Source organism: Macrobrachium nipponense, chromosome 24 (genome assembly GCF_015104395.2).
Source record: "Macrobrachium nipponense isolate FS-2020 chromosome 24, ASM1510439v2, whole genome shotgun sequence".
Taxonomy (NCBI): domain Eukaryota; kingdom Metazoa; phylum Arthropoda; class Malacostraca; order Decapoda; family Palaemonidae; genus Macrobrachium; species Macrobrachium nipponense.
Window position 1 is genome coordinate 50,147,622 of NC_061091.1, and position 21,009 is coordinate 50,168,630.

A 21,009-nucleotide genomic window follows, 5' to 3' on the forward strand; every position below is an offset into this window, starting at 1 on the left:
ATAAAATTAAGCTACAATATTTAAATACACAATGTAAGGTACAATAAAACGATCACAGTTAAAAATACAAATAAGGACCGACCGTTGAGTGTGAAGACAGAGGAAGGACTAACAAAAAACTTAAACAGTTCACGAGAGGTAAAGAGGTGTAGACGTGACATGGGTGTTCAGTGAGAGGACCAGTTTTTTAATAAACAATGATTCATTAATTGCTAAAACCTTATGATTGGAAGCTCTGCCCAAAACCTCAAAGTCCTTGTCCTAAATAGAATACCTACATTTATCGGTATGATCCCTTATGTTGGAAAATTCGGGATTCGAAAGCTTAGTGCCAGTTCTATAGCTGACAGCTCTATGACTGTCGATTCGGACCTTAAGTAACCTATGTGTCGATCCAATTTAGGTAGCCGTTTCAGCTTCAAGGACCGTTTGGATCCATTGATGACCTCTTGTGTTATTTACAAATTCACTTGTCCTCAATGTAATCGAGGAACCAATATTGGATTGACACATAGGTTACTTAAGGTCCGAATCGACCGTCATAGAGTTGTCAGCTATAGAACTGGCACTAAGCTTTCGAATCCCGAATTTTCCAACATAAGGGATCATACCGATAAATGTAGGTATTCTACTTAGGACAAGGACTTTGAGGTTTTGGGCAGAGCTTCCAATCATAAGGTTTTAGCAATTAATGAATCATTGTTTATTAAAAAACTGGTTCTCTCACTGAACACCCATGCCACGTCTACACCTCTTTACCTCTCGTGAACTGTTTACGTTTTTTGTTAGTCATTCCTCTGTCTTCACACTCAATGGTCGGTCCTTATTTGTATTTTTAACAGTGATCGTTTTATTGTACCTTACATTGTGTATTTAAATATTGTAGCTTAATTTTATTGCACTGATTAGATATTGTTACTCTTTAGCTTGAAAATGAGGCCTGCTGGGTGGCTTCGAAACGTTGCAACTTAATAAATATGAGTTCCTTGACTTGTTGGTGTGCTTCCCTTGCCTTCATTGTATAACTGGGTTTAGAGAAACCTCCGCCTGTTGAATATATATATATAATATATTATACTTATATATATATATATATATATATATATATATTAGAGGAGATAATAGAGAGAGAGAGAGAGAGAGAGAGGGGGAGAGAGAGAAGGGGGGAAACGAGAGGAGGAGGACGAGAGAGAGAGAGAGAGAGAGAGAGAGAGAGAGAGAAATGGAAATTGATAGTCGAAATGTTTAAAAGGTGCAACAGGAGGAAACCCTCGCAGTTGCACTATGAAACAATTGTCAGGAAGGGGTGGAAAGTAAGATGGAAGAAAGAGAGCATGAACAGAGGTAGAGAATAAGGAATTAATGGGGTTGCAGCAAGGGGCCGAAGGGACGCTGCGAAGAGCCTAAGTAATGCCTACAGTGTACCGCATATGGTGCACTGAAGGCACTGCCCCCCTACGGAATTTTACAGATCTGGACCTATCCAGAGTAACCTAAAACTGCTGAAACCAACTACAAGGACTTTACATAGTGAGCTGCGGTGTTGATACTGATAGTGGCTCAACTTGCATGCACACCGTGAATATCAAACGCTCGGTGGAGCCATTTAGTCAGTCACTTCATCAGAACGTATAAGATTTATCGCTAAATATTCGTTTAATACACTTCAGCCATTGCTAAAATAAGTGGTACTAATGTCAACAGGCGGCGAATAGGGGACATTTTACAAATCGTACAGGAAGGAGTATAATAACCACCACGAGAAGCTGAATATGAGAAAGAACGACATTAAAACAGCTTTTAAAACCAGAATGGCCTCTTGAGTGAAACGGTCAATGGGGCGAGCAACCTATGTCCTTTTGTAGACCAGATCCGTAGAAACAAACAATAAGGGAGAGGGACGATCATATTGTACAGACCTGTTGCTTTAGAACTGTTCTTCAATGCAACAATAACAAATGCAATTGCTAGTTCCTAATCGCTTTACCAACACACAGTAACAAAAAAAAAATGCCCCAAATTAAACGTCACGGGAACTCTAACCAGATTACTCAATAGGACCAAGGATGCTAACCTTTATTCATCATGAACGTGGCTCTCTGCCTCTACGAAACGAGGCCTTCCACGTGCCTAAACGATAACCGATCACCACAGAGGACAAAGACAAAATGACTTATAGCGCTGCTACCTCGACCTAAGACTAAGAGAAAGGAGTTAACAACCCCACAACAAATGCCAGATTGTTTAGATTTTGATTTTAATTTTAATTTTTGGGTGTTCTCGGCTCTTAAAAGCTCCTAATGCATCTTTTTGAAAAATTAAGTCACCGGTGATTCTTTTTACTGCTATGCATTTCACTGGCATTAAGTCATCGTTATTTTGTAAATAACTCTTTGAAGAATAGTCGGATTAGTATGGGATTTTGATAGAGCCTTATTCACAACATGCTGTTATTTTTGTTGGTATAGTTCAGTACCAAAAGTAAGCAGTTAAGGCAGCGTCTTGAAAATGAAGAGAAATTCCAACAGCGATGATACCAATCCGAGAGAGTGACTGACGTCACGAAAACGTAGCTATTATGCCCAAGGCCCCACCCACCAATTTCAATTCTCTCTCTCTCTCTCTCTCTCTCTCTCTCTCTCTCTCTCTCTCTCTCCTCTCTCTTCTTCTTCTTCTTCTTCTTCAATTTCCACCTAGTTTCCTGACCCTTGAACATACTTAGATCGAAAGTCTAGGGGAGGACAGCGATACCCTCGGGGACTTCAAACTTCAGTGTTGTCAAAGCTAATTTGAATCTATACTCTGTTTTTTTTTTCCTCTGTCCATCCGCCTGTGGTGTTTTTGTATGGTAACACTGCGTCCCGGGCTTAAGATAGTGACATTCAGCTCATATTCAACGATTATAATAATATCCTATTTCGAATATTAACGGTGTAATTCGCATACAGTAAATTATTAAAACACTTTTCAGTTGCAAATGTACACCCAGATATCCTTTTATTTACCTAAAACTTACACATCGCGTAACTATCTAAAGCCCGGGACGCAGTGTTACCATACAAAAACACCACAGGCGGATGGACAGATGAAAAAAAACAGAGTATAGTCATTATTCTTTTATTATTTGATGTCAGTGACTGCTCAAGTGGATGCTGTGCCACTGCAACTTTCAATCGCCTAATAAGCTGATCCGTAGACAATTGGCGGCTTTCTCATTGTTATATAAGGTAAAAAAAAAAAAAAAAAAAAAAAAAAAAGTCTCAATGCAACAGCATTCCTACAGCCCGTGGACAATTTCGTAGCATACTTGCCGATCGCCTAATTGCACAGGTTACAGGGAGTGTTGCCAAGTGCAGGGACATGTCTCTACGCGTAGGGACATTGGGACATGTATTTGAAGCGTAGGGACGTAGGGACGCCCAAATAAATTATGGCAAAAACGTGGGGACATTAGCAAGTTTCCCAATTATAATATATATAATAATAGCCTTATTAAAAGATATCTTGTGGCCTATACTGTGACAGTAACGTAGTCAGTACCAGAGACGTCTTTCACTCTTTAATAGAAATTATTACACAGAACAAGAATCAAACAGTAATACCAATTTTTACCGTTTCCGCTCATGAATAAACGATCTAGTCCTAAACGTTTCTTTTACAAGGAAAGTTTGTTCTCTGTGTACTGAGTAGTTTGATACGCTTGTACTGCATACATAAAAAGTAATATCGCATTATTACTTGTATGGAACGAGATATGGTAAAAGCTGACGTGGGCATATTCCATTTGCGGTTTATAATGGAAATGTGTGATTAAACAGTGATTTGTGTCGAAGCTCTTGTGCGTGAAGTTGGCTTAATACTCGACCTCTTAACTTTTGATTTAAGCAACTTTGCTTAAGATCTTAGGTTAAATAACAATGACTGAAGCTGGGCCAAGTAAACGTAAAAAAGAAGACAGAAAAGAGGCGAACTTTCGAAAAGTGAAAAATCTCTTCCAAGAAAACAGAATAAATAAAAGTAGAAATTTCACATCTAGTCAATGTACTATATATATATATATATATATATATATATAATATATATATATATATATATATATATGTATATATATATACTATATATATTATATATATATCTATATATATATATATTATATATATATATATATATATTCATACCAAGTTTATAGCATTTCAAAATTAGAGTATACATATGTTTAGTTTTAGTTTTGCAGTATGTGTTTACTTAGCATTTCAAATTGGAAATTCAATTTTTTTTCTGTGAATTTGTTTATGTAGTACAAGTGAAAATAAGACAACACCATTTTTTGTCAGTATGAGCATATATTTTTGTACACCTTACTTATTCATTTATTTCTACTAATATTCATAAGTAAAACAACATGCAAACTAATGTTTTTGGTCGATTATGCCAAAGAAAAACGTAGGTACATTCCTCTGAAAATCCCTAGAAACATAGGGACATTTCACAATCTGCGTAGGGATATACTGGCTCCAGATGACCGATTGACTTGGCACTACTGGTTACCGGGCCGGGTCACTGCTGTCATCGTCCTATGTCGCCAAACGAACAAAACGGGAAACACCGAAAAACCGCCAAACTACTATGCTGCAAAAAATTCCTGTTCTGATCACCTGTTGCCTTACTATACTTTCTGTTACTCTCAAAGTAAACATACAATACAACATAAACATCAATTTTTGAAGTATAAATCAAGGCTCGAGTGGCCGTATTTTCCATGAGAGAGAGAAAGAGAGAGAGAGAGAGAGAGAGAGAGAGAGAGAGAGAGATTTAGTAAGCTTAACAGACTCAGATAATTCGTCATTCCTTCAACAGATGCGAACGGCAAATCCATCTCTGGCCGCAACCGTGTTAGTGCTGGTGACTGCGTTACTCGTGCAAGAAGCATCACCGCAGAGTGCCACCGTATCCATCAATAACCAGGCACTCTTCGGCCTGGGCGCTGTCCTCCTGGCCAGTGGCGTCGCCTACCATGTTGGCAGACAAAGTGCTCTCGGTTCCAATAACCAGTACAGAGGAGGAAACAGGCACTTGTAAGTAACGATCTAGTATCGATGCCATACCTGCATTTGTACGAACATGTCTGATCCTCCATATTATACTGTACAAACATGAACTGCGTTATAAAATAGTGGCAATTTTCCTCTCAGAAACTATATAAAATTAACTGTTATTTCATTTGTACACACAGAGTATATTAATATGAAAAGGGTTTAATTTCTTCCAGTTGGAAGGTTGTCTTTTTCCATCCATAACGTTCTTGTAGTTCATTTCTTTTTCTGTTCATCATTCAATAACTTCATTCAGTTAGACATCCATGTTGCATCACTGTATTTCCCGTAACGTCGAATTAACGCCCAAAGCACTCTCCTAAAGAGTCTCTCTCTTTTTCCTTTGCCAGCAACAATGGCTTCCCTTTCTTCGGTCGTAGGCGTCGCCGTCAAACGGAGGAAAAGCAAGGAGGGGTCGACGGGACAGCAGAGCCTTTGAACGAACTGGACCCCCTCGTAGCGCAACTCTTCCAGATGGCTCTGGAGAGGGACACCACTGGATGCAGCCTCCAGCTGACTTGTGCCATCGGTGCCAAACCTTCCGTTGGCATCACGGGTCATGCGAAGCATCTTCTCAGGGTCCTCAGGTGAGTTAAGACATTCCAGTTCTCAAAGGACATCTAACTGCGAATAGCAGTTTAATCTTAAAGGTGGGCATACCAGTTGTAAAATGTGTGTGTGTGTGAATTTTGATCACATCCCCGAGACTCGTATACATGCATTAAGCCACAAATGTCCTTTAATATCCAATTCGCTCAATCTCGGCATTAATATATTTTCATATATGTTAACCGAAGGGGATTTTTTTAGTTGATAATAATTTCGTCCTCTCGTGGGTTCGAACCACCGCCCAGCGAACAGAGGAGAAATCCGCTGGGCGCTGGTTCAAATCCACGAGGACGAAATTATTATCAACTAAAAAATTCCCTTTCGGTTAACATATATGAAAATATATTAGTTCCGAGGTGGAGCGAATTGGTTATTAAAGGATATTTGCAGTTTAATGCATAAATATATATGTTTGTTCTTCTGTAAATGCCTAACATTTCCATGAGAAAGCTCTTTGAAAATATACATCCAATTAAAAAACTGTCTAAACTATCATTCCAGTCTAGCAGATACAAAAGAGGAGCGCGACGGCGACGACTGGAGAGGCCTGGACGCTTACAGAACGGCTCTGGACCTGGGGCGCGACGGCGGCAACTGCGACCAACTGTTTCCTAACTGCCCCAATTCATCTGAACAGCTGATAGACTTGTTTCAGAAAATGAGGATCCTCCAAAACTAGTCACTATACCCAAAACCACCTTGCTCTTCTGATTCGTGAGTCTCATTGTGACCCAGTGCCGTTCACACTAGACCTCTAATACCTGCAGTGAGTTTCAGTAGCAGCTGGTTACATGAACGTGCACGGGCGTTAACTCTAAATTCAACCTCTTCTTTTAAGTAGTTCGGGAGCAGCATGATGGAGGGCCTCCCCTTGAATCCTTCCACACGCAGGAAAAGTGACTTCCAAAGCCTAGAGTAGACGGTAGTTATGTAGAATTTGACCCCGATAATACAAGCTTCCTTGAGACCAAAACCTAATTCAGTGGTTGGTCTGATTTGTAAGTAGAACTAACACTTGTAGCTGTCCCGACACATCCAAGGACTTCAAACTAAAAGGCTCATCATCAAAACACATCTCGCGGTGAAATCAATCGTACCATAACCGAAGTACGATATTGGCTACGTAAAGGTAAATTCTCATTTATCATTCTTCTGTCCGTTTTCCCCCAAGCTTTATCAATATTTCATTTCTTCTACATTTGTCTCTAAACACCTTTGCTTCACTTCCATTCGCCTCCAACAGAAAGTCTGAATATGAACATTTTCTATTGCCACAATCGATTAAATAAACCAGACAGATCTAAATCTGTACAAAATACCAGTCGAATGAAAGGGTGAGCAGCAAAGCAAAAGACCCCCTTACTCTTATCTCTTACTCTGAGCCACCACATCAACCATAAAGTGATTAGAGCGAAAATATTGATAGTTGAGGTTTCTGCCCATTTGATGCAATTAATCCACGTTCGTACAAAAACGTGTAATATCACATTTTCCACGGGGAATTTTCCATTAAACTTCCATGGTCTTTCACAACATTTAGTAAAACTTATAAGGAACTTCTAGTCTCGATGAAATACTTATTCCTATCAACATCATTGCCTTTAGCCACACTTGTAATAAGAAACTATTGTACAGGGCTATACAAATACTCGTGTTAGCACGTATTCTGTTAGATATATTGAAAAATTTACTTCGGGCAAAAATCCATCAGGTCAACACGTCTCTCCTGAAAATTGCTCATAACATGAAAACTTGTGACTATCTTTAAACGATTCAACATTCTTTTTAATTTTCTGAGAGGTTTCCCGAACCACTTAGAGGTAATTGCCTTTACTTTCTCTGAGAAAAAAAGTTCTTCATTTAAGATATCCAGTCACATAAAGGGACAATCTACAACAGCTCAGGAAACTAATTTACTATCTAGAGCTAGTCGTATTTCCAAAATAAGCCTCTGAAAGGCGTATGTATGTACTACAAGCAAAAGCAAATATCTATGCAAATTTATAAGTATGTATGGGATGTAGGTATGTGGCGACCCCACCGCCCACCTCTGGGAGATGTAGCTAGCCGAAGGAGGCTCTATGACCGAGTTATGCAGCGCTCGACTTATGTGCTAGGTCCGTGGATCGTTCCCGGCTATCGCCCACCAAGCTGCAAATGCTAACTAGCGTCTGCTGAGGTCAAGAAAAAGACATTAGGCTACTAATTAGAACATAAGCACACATATACGTATATTCACACACTTAAGCATTTTTCCATGAGAGATGGTGGCTCCCATAAAACGATAAAGATCACTGCCATATTCATAATTTACCTGCTGTATTCATACACCTAGAGAGAAGGTTCATCTAGAGTGATGCACCATTCACTTCTGTCCTGCGCACTCTCACCTTCTGGATGCTGAGTCATATCCTTTACAATACTTCAACGCCCTCTGTGCAGGCCTTTCCAGTCATCCTCTCTACCTCCTTCCCATTTTTTCTGAACTGCGCATTCTTTCCACCAACCTAGCATCCACCATTCTTACCACAAAACCAAACCATCTCATAACCCTGACAATTCTTCTCACCTTTGCTTGCCTTTTTATCACCTGTGTATCACAGAATTGGTCACCCTTCAGTTCTTATTTCACATACCTAACACAAATGATTTCTCTCTGCAGCTTCCGCTTCATTGTTCATCTATATTCAACAACAACAATTCACTTCCATAAAAGAGAGTTGGCTCAACAATTCTTTCAAAAATTCCCACCTTGGCTTCCACATATAATTATTCCAAGCTTCCTCGCAATCATTTGCACAAACACTACTACCTTCTTCCCTACACCTATTCTGTTACTCACCTTCCTCATCCTACCATCAAATGATATATTGACCCTCCCACACATGTACAAATCTATCGCTTCCATCTTCCAACCTATTATATATATATAATTATGAATGTGGCAGATACTGTTGTATACTATTATATTATTTTCTCCTTTACCAATGACCTGATAGTAGAAACGATTAGAAATATAAAAAAAAACACAAAATGTGCACAATACGTATGTGTAAATGGACGTTTACGTACAAGCAAACACACACGCACACACACACACACACACACACACACACACACACATATATATATATATATATAATTTATTTTTCTTTATTATTATAATATCTATATTATATTTATATATGTATATATATATATATAGTATATATATATATATATATATATATACTTTTATATATTAAACGGTTCAGATACGTATATGGGAACGTGTGACCTAGGCAGAGCACCAGGTATTTATCGTTAATTTCTATTTTGCATACTATTTAAGATATTTCACGACGATGGCATTAGTTAGAATGTCTTGCTAATATCTGATTAATGTATTTATTCTAATAAAATGTTCAACTAATGCATTTGTTTACTTAACACATTTTACTATTTCCACAGTACAATCGAATGTGGTTAAAACATTTGGGTTATCTCCGAATCCCGTCATAAGAATTGTCATTGTAAGTAACGAATCGCGCACCTAATGATCCTGAGGGGACAACGACTTCCAGTGCTTAAAAATTAAGAAGGAAACAATATTTACCAGATATAATTTCCTGTGATACTGGGCTTGTTTAGGGGAAGCTAACTCATGAACTCATGATTATGAAAAAGTCGTGGCAAATGGATTTCATTACATAAGAGAAAACAAGAATCTCTTATGAATGGTTTAAACCATGAGGAGTGATGATTAACTCGTCGAAGTCCACCAGATGTGATGGTATAATTATACACTTGGTTGCAGTAATGAACGCTTCCGTCTGGTGCTTTTTCATATTCTCTCTCTCTCTCTCTCTGTATATATATATTATATATATATATATATATATATATATATATATATATATATATCTTCTTCTTCTTCTTCTTCCCAGCTTGTTCCCATTTTTATATGGGGTCGCCGTTTCGGATGAGCCGTTTCCATCTATTTCTATCTTGTGCTTCTGCCTCATCAATTCCCTTCTCATTTAAGTCTCCTCTCACACAGTCCTTCCATCTCTTTCTTGGTCTCCCTCTTTTTCTTCTTCCTTGCACCTCCACCCCCATAGTATGTCTCCCAGCGTGGTCCTCATCTCTCCTTAAACAGGTGTCCATACCATCTATCTCAGCCTCCCCTCCTGCACTTTCTTTGATACTTCCACCACCTTAGTTCACCCCCTTATGTAGTCATTTCTGATCCTATCCACTCTTGTCGCCCCAGACATCCACCTAAGCATTCTCATTTCTGCCACATCCATCTTCTTCTGCTCTGCTTTTCTCATGCTTGCTGTTTCCGTACCATACAGCATTGCTGTTCTTACCACCGTCTTGTGAAATTTTCCTTTTAACCTAAGCGGCACTCTTTTGTCACAAAGAACTCCCGAGGCCGCTCTCCAGTTGTTCCAGCCTGCCTGGTACCCGATGTTTTACTTCTTCTTCCATACTTCCTCCAGCGTTAACAAAAGATCCCAAATACTTAAACTTATCAACTCTCCTTATTTGCTCTCCACCAAGCTGAATACTTTCTCTATCATCCCCCTCAGTGGTGGTACACATATATTCTGTCTTGGATCTACTTATTCTCATTCCTCTGTCCTCCAGTACTTGTCTCCATCTTTCCAATTTCACTTCCAGATCTTCCCTGCTCTCTGCACACAGAACAATATCATCCGCATACAATATGTTCCATGGTACTGTCTCCCTTACTTCCTCTATTATAACATCCATCACTATGTTAAAGATAAATGGGCTCAGAGCCGACCCCTGGTGTAATCCTACTCTCACCTCAAAACCTTCTGTCTCCCCAACACTGCTCCTCACTCTGGTATATATATATATATATATATATATATATATATATATATATATTATATATATATATATATATATATATATATATATATCCCTATTATTTGCGTCCCACAAGAGTCGTTTAACAACTGGGTACCTAATGAACTCTTTGGATGGCCCTAGCACATAAATTTTGGGCAGCTTTCCGTTCTCTCTCTCCTCGGCGAATTCACGGCTCGTTAAATCGTGAGCCAGACGCTCTACCACAAAACTATGAAGGCGGATACCAGAGAGAGAGAGAGAGAGAGAGAGAGAGAGAGAGAGAAAAAAAAAATCCTACGCTGAGGAAGGCTAATCATTTATGTACAATCTAGTCATTTTTTTTATGTACAGATCTGTCAGGCATTTCATGCCAGTTGAAGAAATATACTGTATACAGGTCACCTGAAGAGCCTCCATATTTTCTCCTCATTCACATTCAATGCCTTATTTTACTTCCATGAAGGAGAGCTGGCTCAGATATCGCTTCACTTATTCCTACTTTGGATTCCATGGTCATATCACTTCTTTTCCATATCCTCCTTAGCTACCTGCTTTCTTTACTTACTCCATGATTTACCTCTTCTTTGACCCTACCATTACCCATTACATTTACTCAAGTCACACTCGTAAAAACCATACTTTCATTTTATATTCTAAGATCCATTCGCTAATCAACTAACTGTCGCATCATCTCTAAGCTTTCATTTCCATTACTTTCCTTCGTCACCTATCTTTCTTCTTGATTATTTTATATATATCCTCTTGTACACTTGACGGTGCAAAGAATCATAAGTAATGCCTACAGTACACCGCAAGAGGTGCACTGACGGCATTACCCACCCACGGAACACAACTGTTTCTCCAGCCTAACGACTTTACCTACATAATCCTTGAACAATACCCCTTTATTATTTCACTTTTTCCAAAAATATTCCTGGTGTTGTGAGTGTTGCTCCTTCCTTTTCCTTATCCAGCATATTATAGTTACTTCAAGCACAACTACTCTTGTCATTTCCAAACCTGAACACTCTTCCCTTTTTTTTTGTGTCACTAAGTGCCAGAAAGTTTAGCTGTCTCCATTTGAAGGAACAGATAAATCGTGCATTTCTATTTCGCATTATATCCAAGTATATTCAAGACCAAAAGGTTTAACATTTTGGTCTTCCCTGACCTTTGACAAGAGTATAAACCATGAAGATGAAAACCCAATGCATCTTGGCAATTGGTATTTCCAGCACCCTACAGATGTAGAGTATGGTTGCTATAGGCCTCAAGGGAAGAAGCTCATCTGCTACTTTAGCAGGTATCTCTTCTTACATATGAGTTTATAACCATCCACAAGATGCACTGTTGCCTTGGTGCTTGCTTGGGTAGCGATGTCCAGATAGTACTATTTAACACATCTTCAATAGCAGGCAATAACAAATTGATTAACCTTTATACACAATTTATTTATAAATATGTGATGTATATAGACACACACATACACACACACACACACACACACATATATATATATATATATATATATATATATATATGCATATATATATATATATATATATATATATATATATAATCATCTGTGCAAGAATGAAATGTGGAATACTTAACCTTACATAAATTTTCATAAAAGTGCTTTAAATAAAGTTATGGGTGTCATACCGCTCAAGGTCTATCGAGATATTCTATAGACCTTGATAGCGCTGGAAACAACAAAACCCAATCATGTATACATTTATGTGTGAGTGAGTGCCTCCATATTAGTTGGAAATTCTCGCTCCAGGTAAAAATAAAGACTACACATTCTTCGATAAGTTGTTCATGTATATAAATATTTACAATTATCATAAATAACATTAATTCACAAATGAGACGGACGTTTTCGAAGTAATCTATACAAAGAAGTTTATAGGACCATATATAAAATTTAATACATTTAATGACTTTCAGGATGAACTGTATCTTAGACCTAAACGATACGGCAAAGCCCCGGTCTCTTGAAAAAGATCATAATACTTCTTTAAGCCTGAGACATGACAGAAAAAACATGTTTCATGTCCTTGGTGACAGACGATGTTCTGATCATTACATGTGACGATGCCATTACAAATTATGGCATTCATCAGTAATAAAATCATGAAAATGATGTCGAGACTAAGACAAAGTTTTTCTCCCATCTGAATCTGTCATCTTTAAAACTCTTCAGTTTAATATGATACAACCATACGACCTCAGCAACGGAAGCTTTATTTTTGGCAGAAAGTTACTGATTACCACTACCGACATAAAGCCTCTTCTTTCCTAACACAACAATCAAACGATGTTTCTCTCAAGACAATATCATTCAGTTCTTTACAGACACCGTGCTCTGGAAGGCATCCATCAGCTGTCCTGAAGAATTGGAGCAATCTGGAAACAGCTGCTCGCAGTTCCCGCCATCTCTGCCCAAGTTGAGAGCCACCTGGTAAGCGTCTATTCCACTTCTTGATTCCTTAGGATCGCTTTCAGACCGCTTTGAATTGCTGGTGGGTTCAACAGTGGATAAAAATAAAACATCATGAGTATAATCTAGAAAGGCTAATAATAATCAGTGGCCGCCAATCTTTTTGAAGAGACTAAAACTGAGGTAGCGGGTTAGCGGTTATGGTATTCATAGGCGTCATGTTGTCCAAGGTAAATATATCCTTTGCACATCTAAATTGTCTCTTGAAAATATTTATGTACACAACAGTTTTTCACAGTTCAGCTAAAGTGTTTGGTGAACGTTGCTAACAGATCAGTTTAATGCATAACATTTCCAATGTCAAGAAGTGGAAAACTCAACTTTAAAGTAATTCAAACTTTTGAGCTACACCAGCTAAACCAAATCGATATAATTTCCAGTCATTTGGGCATCCCATTCTTCGCAGTTAGTCAGTTTGGATATCATAGTGCATGGTAGATTCATGAACTTGGTAACAAGTGTAGTCAAGCAGCGTAAAACTTCAGCAGGCAGTTCAAACTTTATGAGATAGAAGAGTTGTACCAAGCGAGTAACATGTCCGGTCAAGCTCATAAAACATTCAGTTCCCAGATAGCTCAAACTTCAAAAGACTAGCCATTCTTACCAACACAATAATATTTACTGCCAAACATGGTGAAAATTTTCTCTAAGCAGCTTAATTTCTTGATAGTAATTACATTAAAATTTTCTGCAGCCAAATAGGTACCTTTCTAATAAATGTTAAACAACCAAGTAAAACCTATACTCTGTTTTTTTCCATCTGTCCATCTGCCTATGGTGTTTTCGCATGGGAACACTGCGTCCCGGGCTTTAAATAATATCCTATTTCGTATATTAACAGTGTAATTCGCATACAGTAAATTATTAAAACACTTTTCAGTTGCAAATGTACACCCAGATATCTTTTTATTTACCTAGAACTTACACATAGCGTAACTATTTAAATCCCGGGACGCAGTGTTACCATGCGCGACCACCACAGGCGGATGGACAGATGGAAAAAAACAGAGTATAGTAAGCAGTGTGTATTTCCTGTACAATACTACGATGAACAAGTAAATAATTATTCCGGAGCCTTGCAAGCCTAAGTGCAGGTAAAATTCATTATATCACCGGCTTCTCATGCCATCTAGTTTTATAGCGTATAAAATTAACAACTTATCATGAGATAAGTCAAGTTTCCCAAGAGATGATACACGTCCGTAGTTGTAAATTGGCCAGACAGCTAGAACATTCCATGAAACACGGAATAATTGCTGACTGAGAATTATGTTACAAATGAATAATGTTTACAGTTGACCAGTAACTAATGAATCTTGCTGTTCCTTAGATTTAACAACAGTTTATAGCCCCTCAGTACTCTGTAAGTCAAGCAGTAGATTTAAGGAATCAGTAGGTATTTAAAAACTCTAAAAAAAAAAAAAAAAAAATGCGACTGAACTTTAGAATCGAAATTCCTATTACATATCAAGCAATATTCCAAGAGTGATTCCATGTCAAACTGTATACCAGAAGTGAAGTAGATTTGACCTGACTTGAAAGCTTGTTAATCGTCCATCACTAAAAACCTTAGGGTTCAAAAAGTAGTTTCCTTTGTCTAATCTCCTGTACGAAGAAATGAACTAATCATAAAATTCAGGTTGTAAAACCAAGCACCGGGCCACTTTCAGCCATTGAACACTTAGGTCATTTAAAAAGAGGGGGTTGGAGTAGTTGGAAAGCAAGATACAGAGATCCAGAAAATAAATGAAACAAAGTACATTAATCTAATGGTGAAACTGAGAGGGAACTACACAGCTGCTCTCAAAAAGTAACAGTGGCTGGACAGCAAAAGGGAAGAAGGAAAGATACTATGTAAGTGAAGTACAAAGCTAAAAATTGGGGCACAGCTATAGGCCAAAACTTGAACTCTTGTAGGGACATGACAAAAGCAGATAATATGAAAGACCAAAGTAAAATGATCCAAAGAAAGTAAATGGCTTTACTTATCTGTAAAAGAGCACACCAAATTATAATTTTCTCTGGGCAAGTTTATAGTACTAAAGCTGCTTAATTGTCCACAATCCCAGGTTCTCTACCAGCATTAATTCCCTTTAATGAAACATCAACAATAAATCAATATACATGGAACCGTTGGAAAACAAAAACCAAAACAGACCAAAAATAACAAAGATAACCACCATACTAGACACAATCACGGTTGAGTATGAAAATAAGACACTAATCCTGTGATAAGGAAATGACCATAGCTTACCTGAGGACGCTTTCAAATTGTTTTGCGTTGCCTGTAAGGACGGTGGTGGGTCTCTTGCCGATGGCGCAGGCTAGCCGAAGGGTGCACTTTTTGCTATCCTTTTCAAGGGCCATATGGAAAAGGTCAGTCACCAAGGGGTCGAGCTCGTTCAATGGGTCCTGTCCTGCCTGACGGCGGCGTCGTCCCCAGAAGGGGAAGCCACCCCTGTCGAAAGAGTTAACTTTATTTGGTGGCAAATGTAGTTGACAACGAAGCACTGGGCGGAGCCAGGCAACAAAGATGGATACGATAGACGTAGAACCAAATGCCCGAACCGAAATGCAGGCCAATAATCAAAACGAAAACAGTCAGGTGATCATTAATATATATATATATATATATATATTATATATATCATATATATATATATATATATATATATATATGCATTTGTTTGTATGTATAAAAAAATGTCCAAAGAGAATTTAAAATTATTACGCCAATATCTACATTTAATATCTATATATATATATATATATATATATTATATATATATATATATATATATATATATATAGATATAGATATATATATATATATATATATATATATATATATATATATATATATAGATATAGTGTTAAAAAGTTTGCGAGAGAATTTAAATTTGTTACTGCTATATCTGCTAAAAGTGAAATATACTGAATTAAATAAATGTAAATTATACTGCAATAAATATCAAATTAAACTTACTAAAATAGAGGAGAATATTGGAAAATTTCTGAGTTTCAAAACGAACTTGTCAAAGTACAAATGTAACAAATGAACATAACATAAAGAATAAGTCGCCAAAAAGTCGAAATTATCAGATTCATTGAAATATAAAAAATGCAAGGAAATTTTCCCCAACTGAACAAGTTAATAAAAAACGAGTATATCTGCAGCAATTCACGATATTGAAAGAAAAAATACTTGAAATGTCAATTATACAAGCAATGTCAAAACTTCGATATGAATTAATAAACATAAACATAACTTTAAATCTAACGTCATCAGAATTCTCAAATGATATGCCAGAAATTTATGAACTTCCAAAGTAAACTCACTCACCTCGTTCCACCGCCACCATGCTCGTTAACACCGTGCTGGCGACCGACGTGGTAGGCCAGACCGCTGGCGACAGCGACGGCGCCTAGGGTAAGGAGGGTATTGCTGTCGATCTGGAAGCCCTGGGGCGACACCTCCCCCACCAACAGCCCCAACGCGAGAACCGTCGCCAACACGAGACTGGAGGTCTGCATCTGTCAGTGCAAGGTGTTACAGTAAATATGTGAAATCGAAATCCCAAGGGAATATTTGAAATGACCAATTCGCTTAGGAATATTTGATCCTCGAGGGCTACTACTATAGTCTTGCCACGGCGACAAGAGCCCTCTGGCTTGGCTTTAAAGATTTTGCCCCGTTGCCGCCAACTTCACAAAAACAGCAACTGACCCGTGTGTGACAGACCTTTGAATGTCTTTGAGACAAACCCCGAGGCTATAATTATAAGATTAAAGGGACTTTTCATTCCCAGGTACTTTAATCTCCTTCCTATTCGGCCCTGCTCTCTCTCTCTCTCTCTCTCTCTCTCTCTCTCTCTCTCTCTCTCTCTCTCTCTCTCTCTCTTCTAAATCTTACAGCTGTCCGAGGGAGAGCTTTTTTATGGGATAACATAGGTCCTTCAATCGCCTTTTCCTCTAGAAAATACCTATTTATTTTGTATTCGCTTGCCTTTTCTCGGCTGTGAAGTTGATGTCTATCCATGGCTGTGATTATCAGGAATGACTTGTAAATCGGACTTCAGTCAGGCCAAAACTTTGCCATATCGTATTCAAGCAATATTCAGTCATTGTTTCCTATCTACCATTTTGTCAGAGAGAGAGAGAGAGAGAGAGAGACGATCTGTCTGTATACGATTGTTTATTTTCTCACTCGTCAAACTTACTCTCTTATGCTTTATTTCTTATTTCCTTGTTCACTAATTTATTCTATACCTACGATATTAAGAAATCAAGATATTTGTAGAAAGGAGAACTGCCTCTAGACATGTACAGTGACCACCGAAAGTGCCCCCTGGAGAGAACCTAAGCAGCTTATCCGTGAATTTAAACGCACGTGGAACTATTTGAAATAGTGGCAGGCAACAGCACCAAAATGAGATGCCATGATGATAGAAAATCTGACTCCGTTTCTTGTTATTGCATAAAAAACGATCACTCGTGAACCTATGTAATTGATTTAGAATTATGAGCAACGGAAAAGATGATATTTGATATCTGTAATGGGAGAAATGGTTTTATCTCTCTGTTGCTGTTATAAATTTGGCAGATATGCGAAGATTAAACACACGTGGTAGGACCCAAACAGCTCCGCCAGAGAGCTCTAGTCATTTTGGAAATACTATATACGGCGAAAAGTGAATCATCTACAATGTTTAGCCGTGTTTATTACTAGCCCCTGGGAAAATTAAATGCACCTGTCTACATTTGATCCCCAAGGGGCTGGTATTTAAACACGACAAAACAGTGCAGATGAATCACTGTTTCGCTGTTTAGTATTAGCCCTCGGGGATCAAATGTTCCTATGCAAATTGGCCATTTACTGTAACACAATGGATATGAACGTACAAGTGTTACTGTAATAAAAAGACACAGGCGGTATGCTGATATAATTTTGAGTGCGTGTACAATCATTTTTCACTTATATTGATCTTGATATTTTAACGCTTTCAAATACTGGACGCTCATAACCGAATAATTTCGAATTCTTGATGGCTGAGTGCAATAAGTCAACTGTCATCACTGTATCAACCCCAACAGCACGGGTTCTTGATGGCCGAAACAATGCCACGGTTATCGGTTTAGTTTATTTGTTATGGTCGGGCTGAACTGGGTCAATTGTTGCCTTGGGTTCTAATCATGGTAAGGGAAAGTGCATCTAATTATATATAATTATTCCCAAGGTATAATTTTTCGATATTAATAGAATAATATATGTGTATATATATATTATACGTATATCCACATTTTTATAGCTCAGTAATTAGTAACTTCGCCTCACCGAGGGACACGAGATCGATTCCCCTGGGGAGCTTAATGATGAAGGTCCTTCTGAAAAAGCCATGGTGTCTGTTGACCTACATAATGAATTATATAACTGACATCTACTCAATTGTTGTGAGTCACAGCAAGGAGTGAACGGCTTGGAGCTAGCAACCATATTCTGGAAAATTTGCCGAGAACCGGAAGCTTAATGCATTCTAGAGCCATCACCTTAGGTGATGATGTAAGTGTGTGAGAGTGTAATTGTGAAGGTAAACTAAAAAACTAATGTATATATACATACATGTATATATATATATATATATATATATATATATATATATATATATATATATATATAATATATATATATATATATATATATATATATATATGTAATATATATATATATATATATATATATATATATATATATATATATATATATATATATATATATATATATATATATATATATATATATATATATATATATTCAACAATCTGTTTTTACCCTCAGAAAACAACGTTCATACAACGTTACCCTCCCGTTTCTAACCTTATTATACATACAAGATGAGTGAGGTTGCCAGCCGACGCCCTACATAGCTACATTCAGCAATAATAAGGTGCTTATATAATAACATTATTTTGGTGTTTAAGGGCAGCTACCCTTTCTTCTAGTGAGCCCCGCACCTCCCCTAATCGGAATGAAAAAGATTAAATACATAAAAGAAAACGCCTTTCACATGGGAACTTCAACGCCACGATAAGAAACGATCACACATACAAGACAGAATAAGACGCCTAAATCAATGTTAGTCACTTTTGAAATAAAGCAGTAAATCTGACATCTAAAACAAAAGAAATAAAAAGCTTGGAACTGAAAAAAAAAACTAGATCTCGTGTCTAAAAGCAGGAAAAAATGAGAAAATGTCAAACATTCAAGGGAAAGAGAAACCCGAAGCATCAACTGCGACCTTGCATAAATAATTAATTCCCGAGAATCCGACCTCCAGTTTCTCTCTCTATTGCAATTACGTTTCATTATGTCTCATATGAGACTATTAAAAAAACAAACTGTAGTGTGGTATAATAATCTGGATACAATAACACTAATTTACAAAACTTCCGACCTAGCACGGTTATCTGATATTTGAAGTATATTAGGCCACCAAGACATGGAAAAAATGAAATTTAAGCACAACAATCAAGGCGAATACTAGGAATTACTTGGACTCGTTTACGTGAAACTCTCTCTCTCTCTCTCTCTCTCTCTCTCTCTCTCTCTCTCTCTCTCTCTCTCTCTCAGCCTGTAGTCGTGACCAACGAGACTCAAATTATCGTGTTGGCGGAAGAACATATTCGCCGGTTGTAATATTCATCACTTCTATCAAATATATTTGATCATGAATTTCTTCAAAGCATCAGTTAGTGTGACCTTGGGTAACGTGGCGTCATGGTGGGAAGTGAGTTAAGTCAGGGCCCTGTGCAAAGGTGCACGAGAACGTTTCTTGCTGCGAACGTGGGAGTTTTAAGTTATTCATCTTGCAGTCTTGGAAGCGATTCCTTCTTTTCTCTTTAAAGGCACGATCGAGAGAGAGAGAGAGAGAGAGAGAGAGATACTATAACAAGTCATACACATCCACAATACACGATTCCTCATAAGTTAAAACCTATAATTACAGAGAAGTTACCTTAAAATGTTGGCCATTAAGGAAAATACAATTTTCGCATACTAACTTTCCAATTTCTTATTCAGCAAAACCAGTTCTCACCTACCAAAAATTTAAAATAAAATTTTAAAAAATGTCTCCCTCACTGGTCGCAAAGTTCCACAAAAAAAATGTAAAGCGATTAAAAAAAAGTCTAACGCTTTATCTTTTAAAACTGTAGAGACCAAGAATGTTGTGAACGAGAACGAGAGTGAGAATAGAAAAAAAAATTATATTTGAAATCGTTGAACATTTTTAGCTTGAACAGAAGCGGGAAGTTTGAGATATAGAAGTTTTATTCACTCTCTCTCTCTCTCTCTCTCTCTCTCTCTCTCTCTCTCTCTCTCTCTCTCTCTCTCTCTCTCTCCATTTTCACATATAACTGAGCAATTACAAACGCGATTCATCTGCTCTGTCATTCGTAGAATCAATAACATATCTGGCAATAATGTGGGCTTCTAATTCCTGATGGATTTAAAATACACTGATTAATGGAGATAGTAGTATTAGCAGTGGCACGATGATAACACTTATTTAAAACGGCAAACATACAGTATGTGTGTGATACTGCTTCATTATTATAATAATATAAGTTACATAAATGACGGTCTCTCATATAGAAGTATATATGTAATTTATACTGTTTTATTATTATACACGTTACATAAATTACAGTCGCACATATAGAAGTATATACATATATATATATATATATATATATATATATATATATATATATATATACATATATAATGTGTGTGTGCATATACGTATAAATATACATGTATAATATTATACATATACATATTTATATATATATATATTTATATATGTATATATTATATATATTACATATATATATATTAATTATAAATAAATTATATCTATAATATTATATATATATATA

The 21,009-nt window shown here is 37.2% G+C and overlaps 2 protein-coding genes across 3 annotated transcripts in view; one reads left to right on the forward strand and one right to left on the reverse strand.

The window, feature by feature from the left end:
* LOC135205615 (uncharacterized) overlaps window positions 1-8,808 on the forward strand; it is a 30,941-nt gene extending 22,133 nt beyond the window's left edge. The window contains exons 2-4 of the mRNA XM_064236407.1: window positions 4,858-5,075; window positions 5,444-5,680; window positions 6,204-8,808. Of these exons, the coding sequence (XP_064092477.1) occupies window positions 4,858-5,075; window positions 5,444-5,680; window positions 6,204-6,381 (633 nt within the window). The 3' untranslated portion in view covers window positions 6,382-8,808. The remainder of the gene's footprint in view (window positions 1-4,857; window positions 5,076-5,443; window positions 5,681-6,203) is intronic.
* A 3,346-nt stretch (window positions 8,809-12,154) lies between these two features.
* Window positions 12,155-21,009, reverse strand: part of LOC135205616 (uncharacterized) — a 90,812-nt gene continuing 81,957 nt past the window's right edge. For both annotated transcript variants that reach the window (XR_010312559.1, XM_064236409.1), the window contains 3 exons: window positions 16,415-16,605; window positions 15,326-15,529; window positions 12,155-13,090 (listed from right to left, as the gene is read on the reverse strand). The gene's annotated coding sequence lies outside the window, so the exon portion shown is untranslated. The remainder of the gene's footprint in view (window positions 13,091-15,325; window positions 15,530-16,414; window positions 16,606-21,009) is intronic.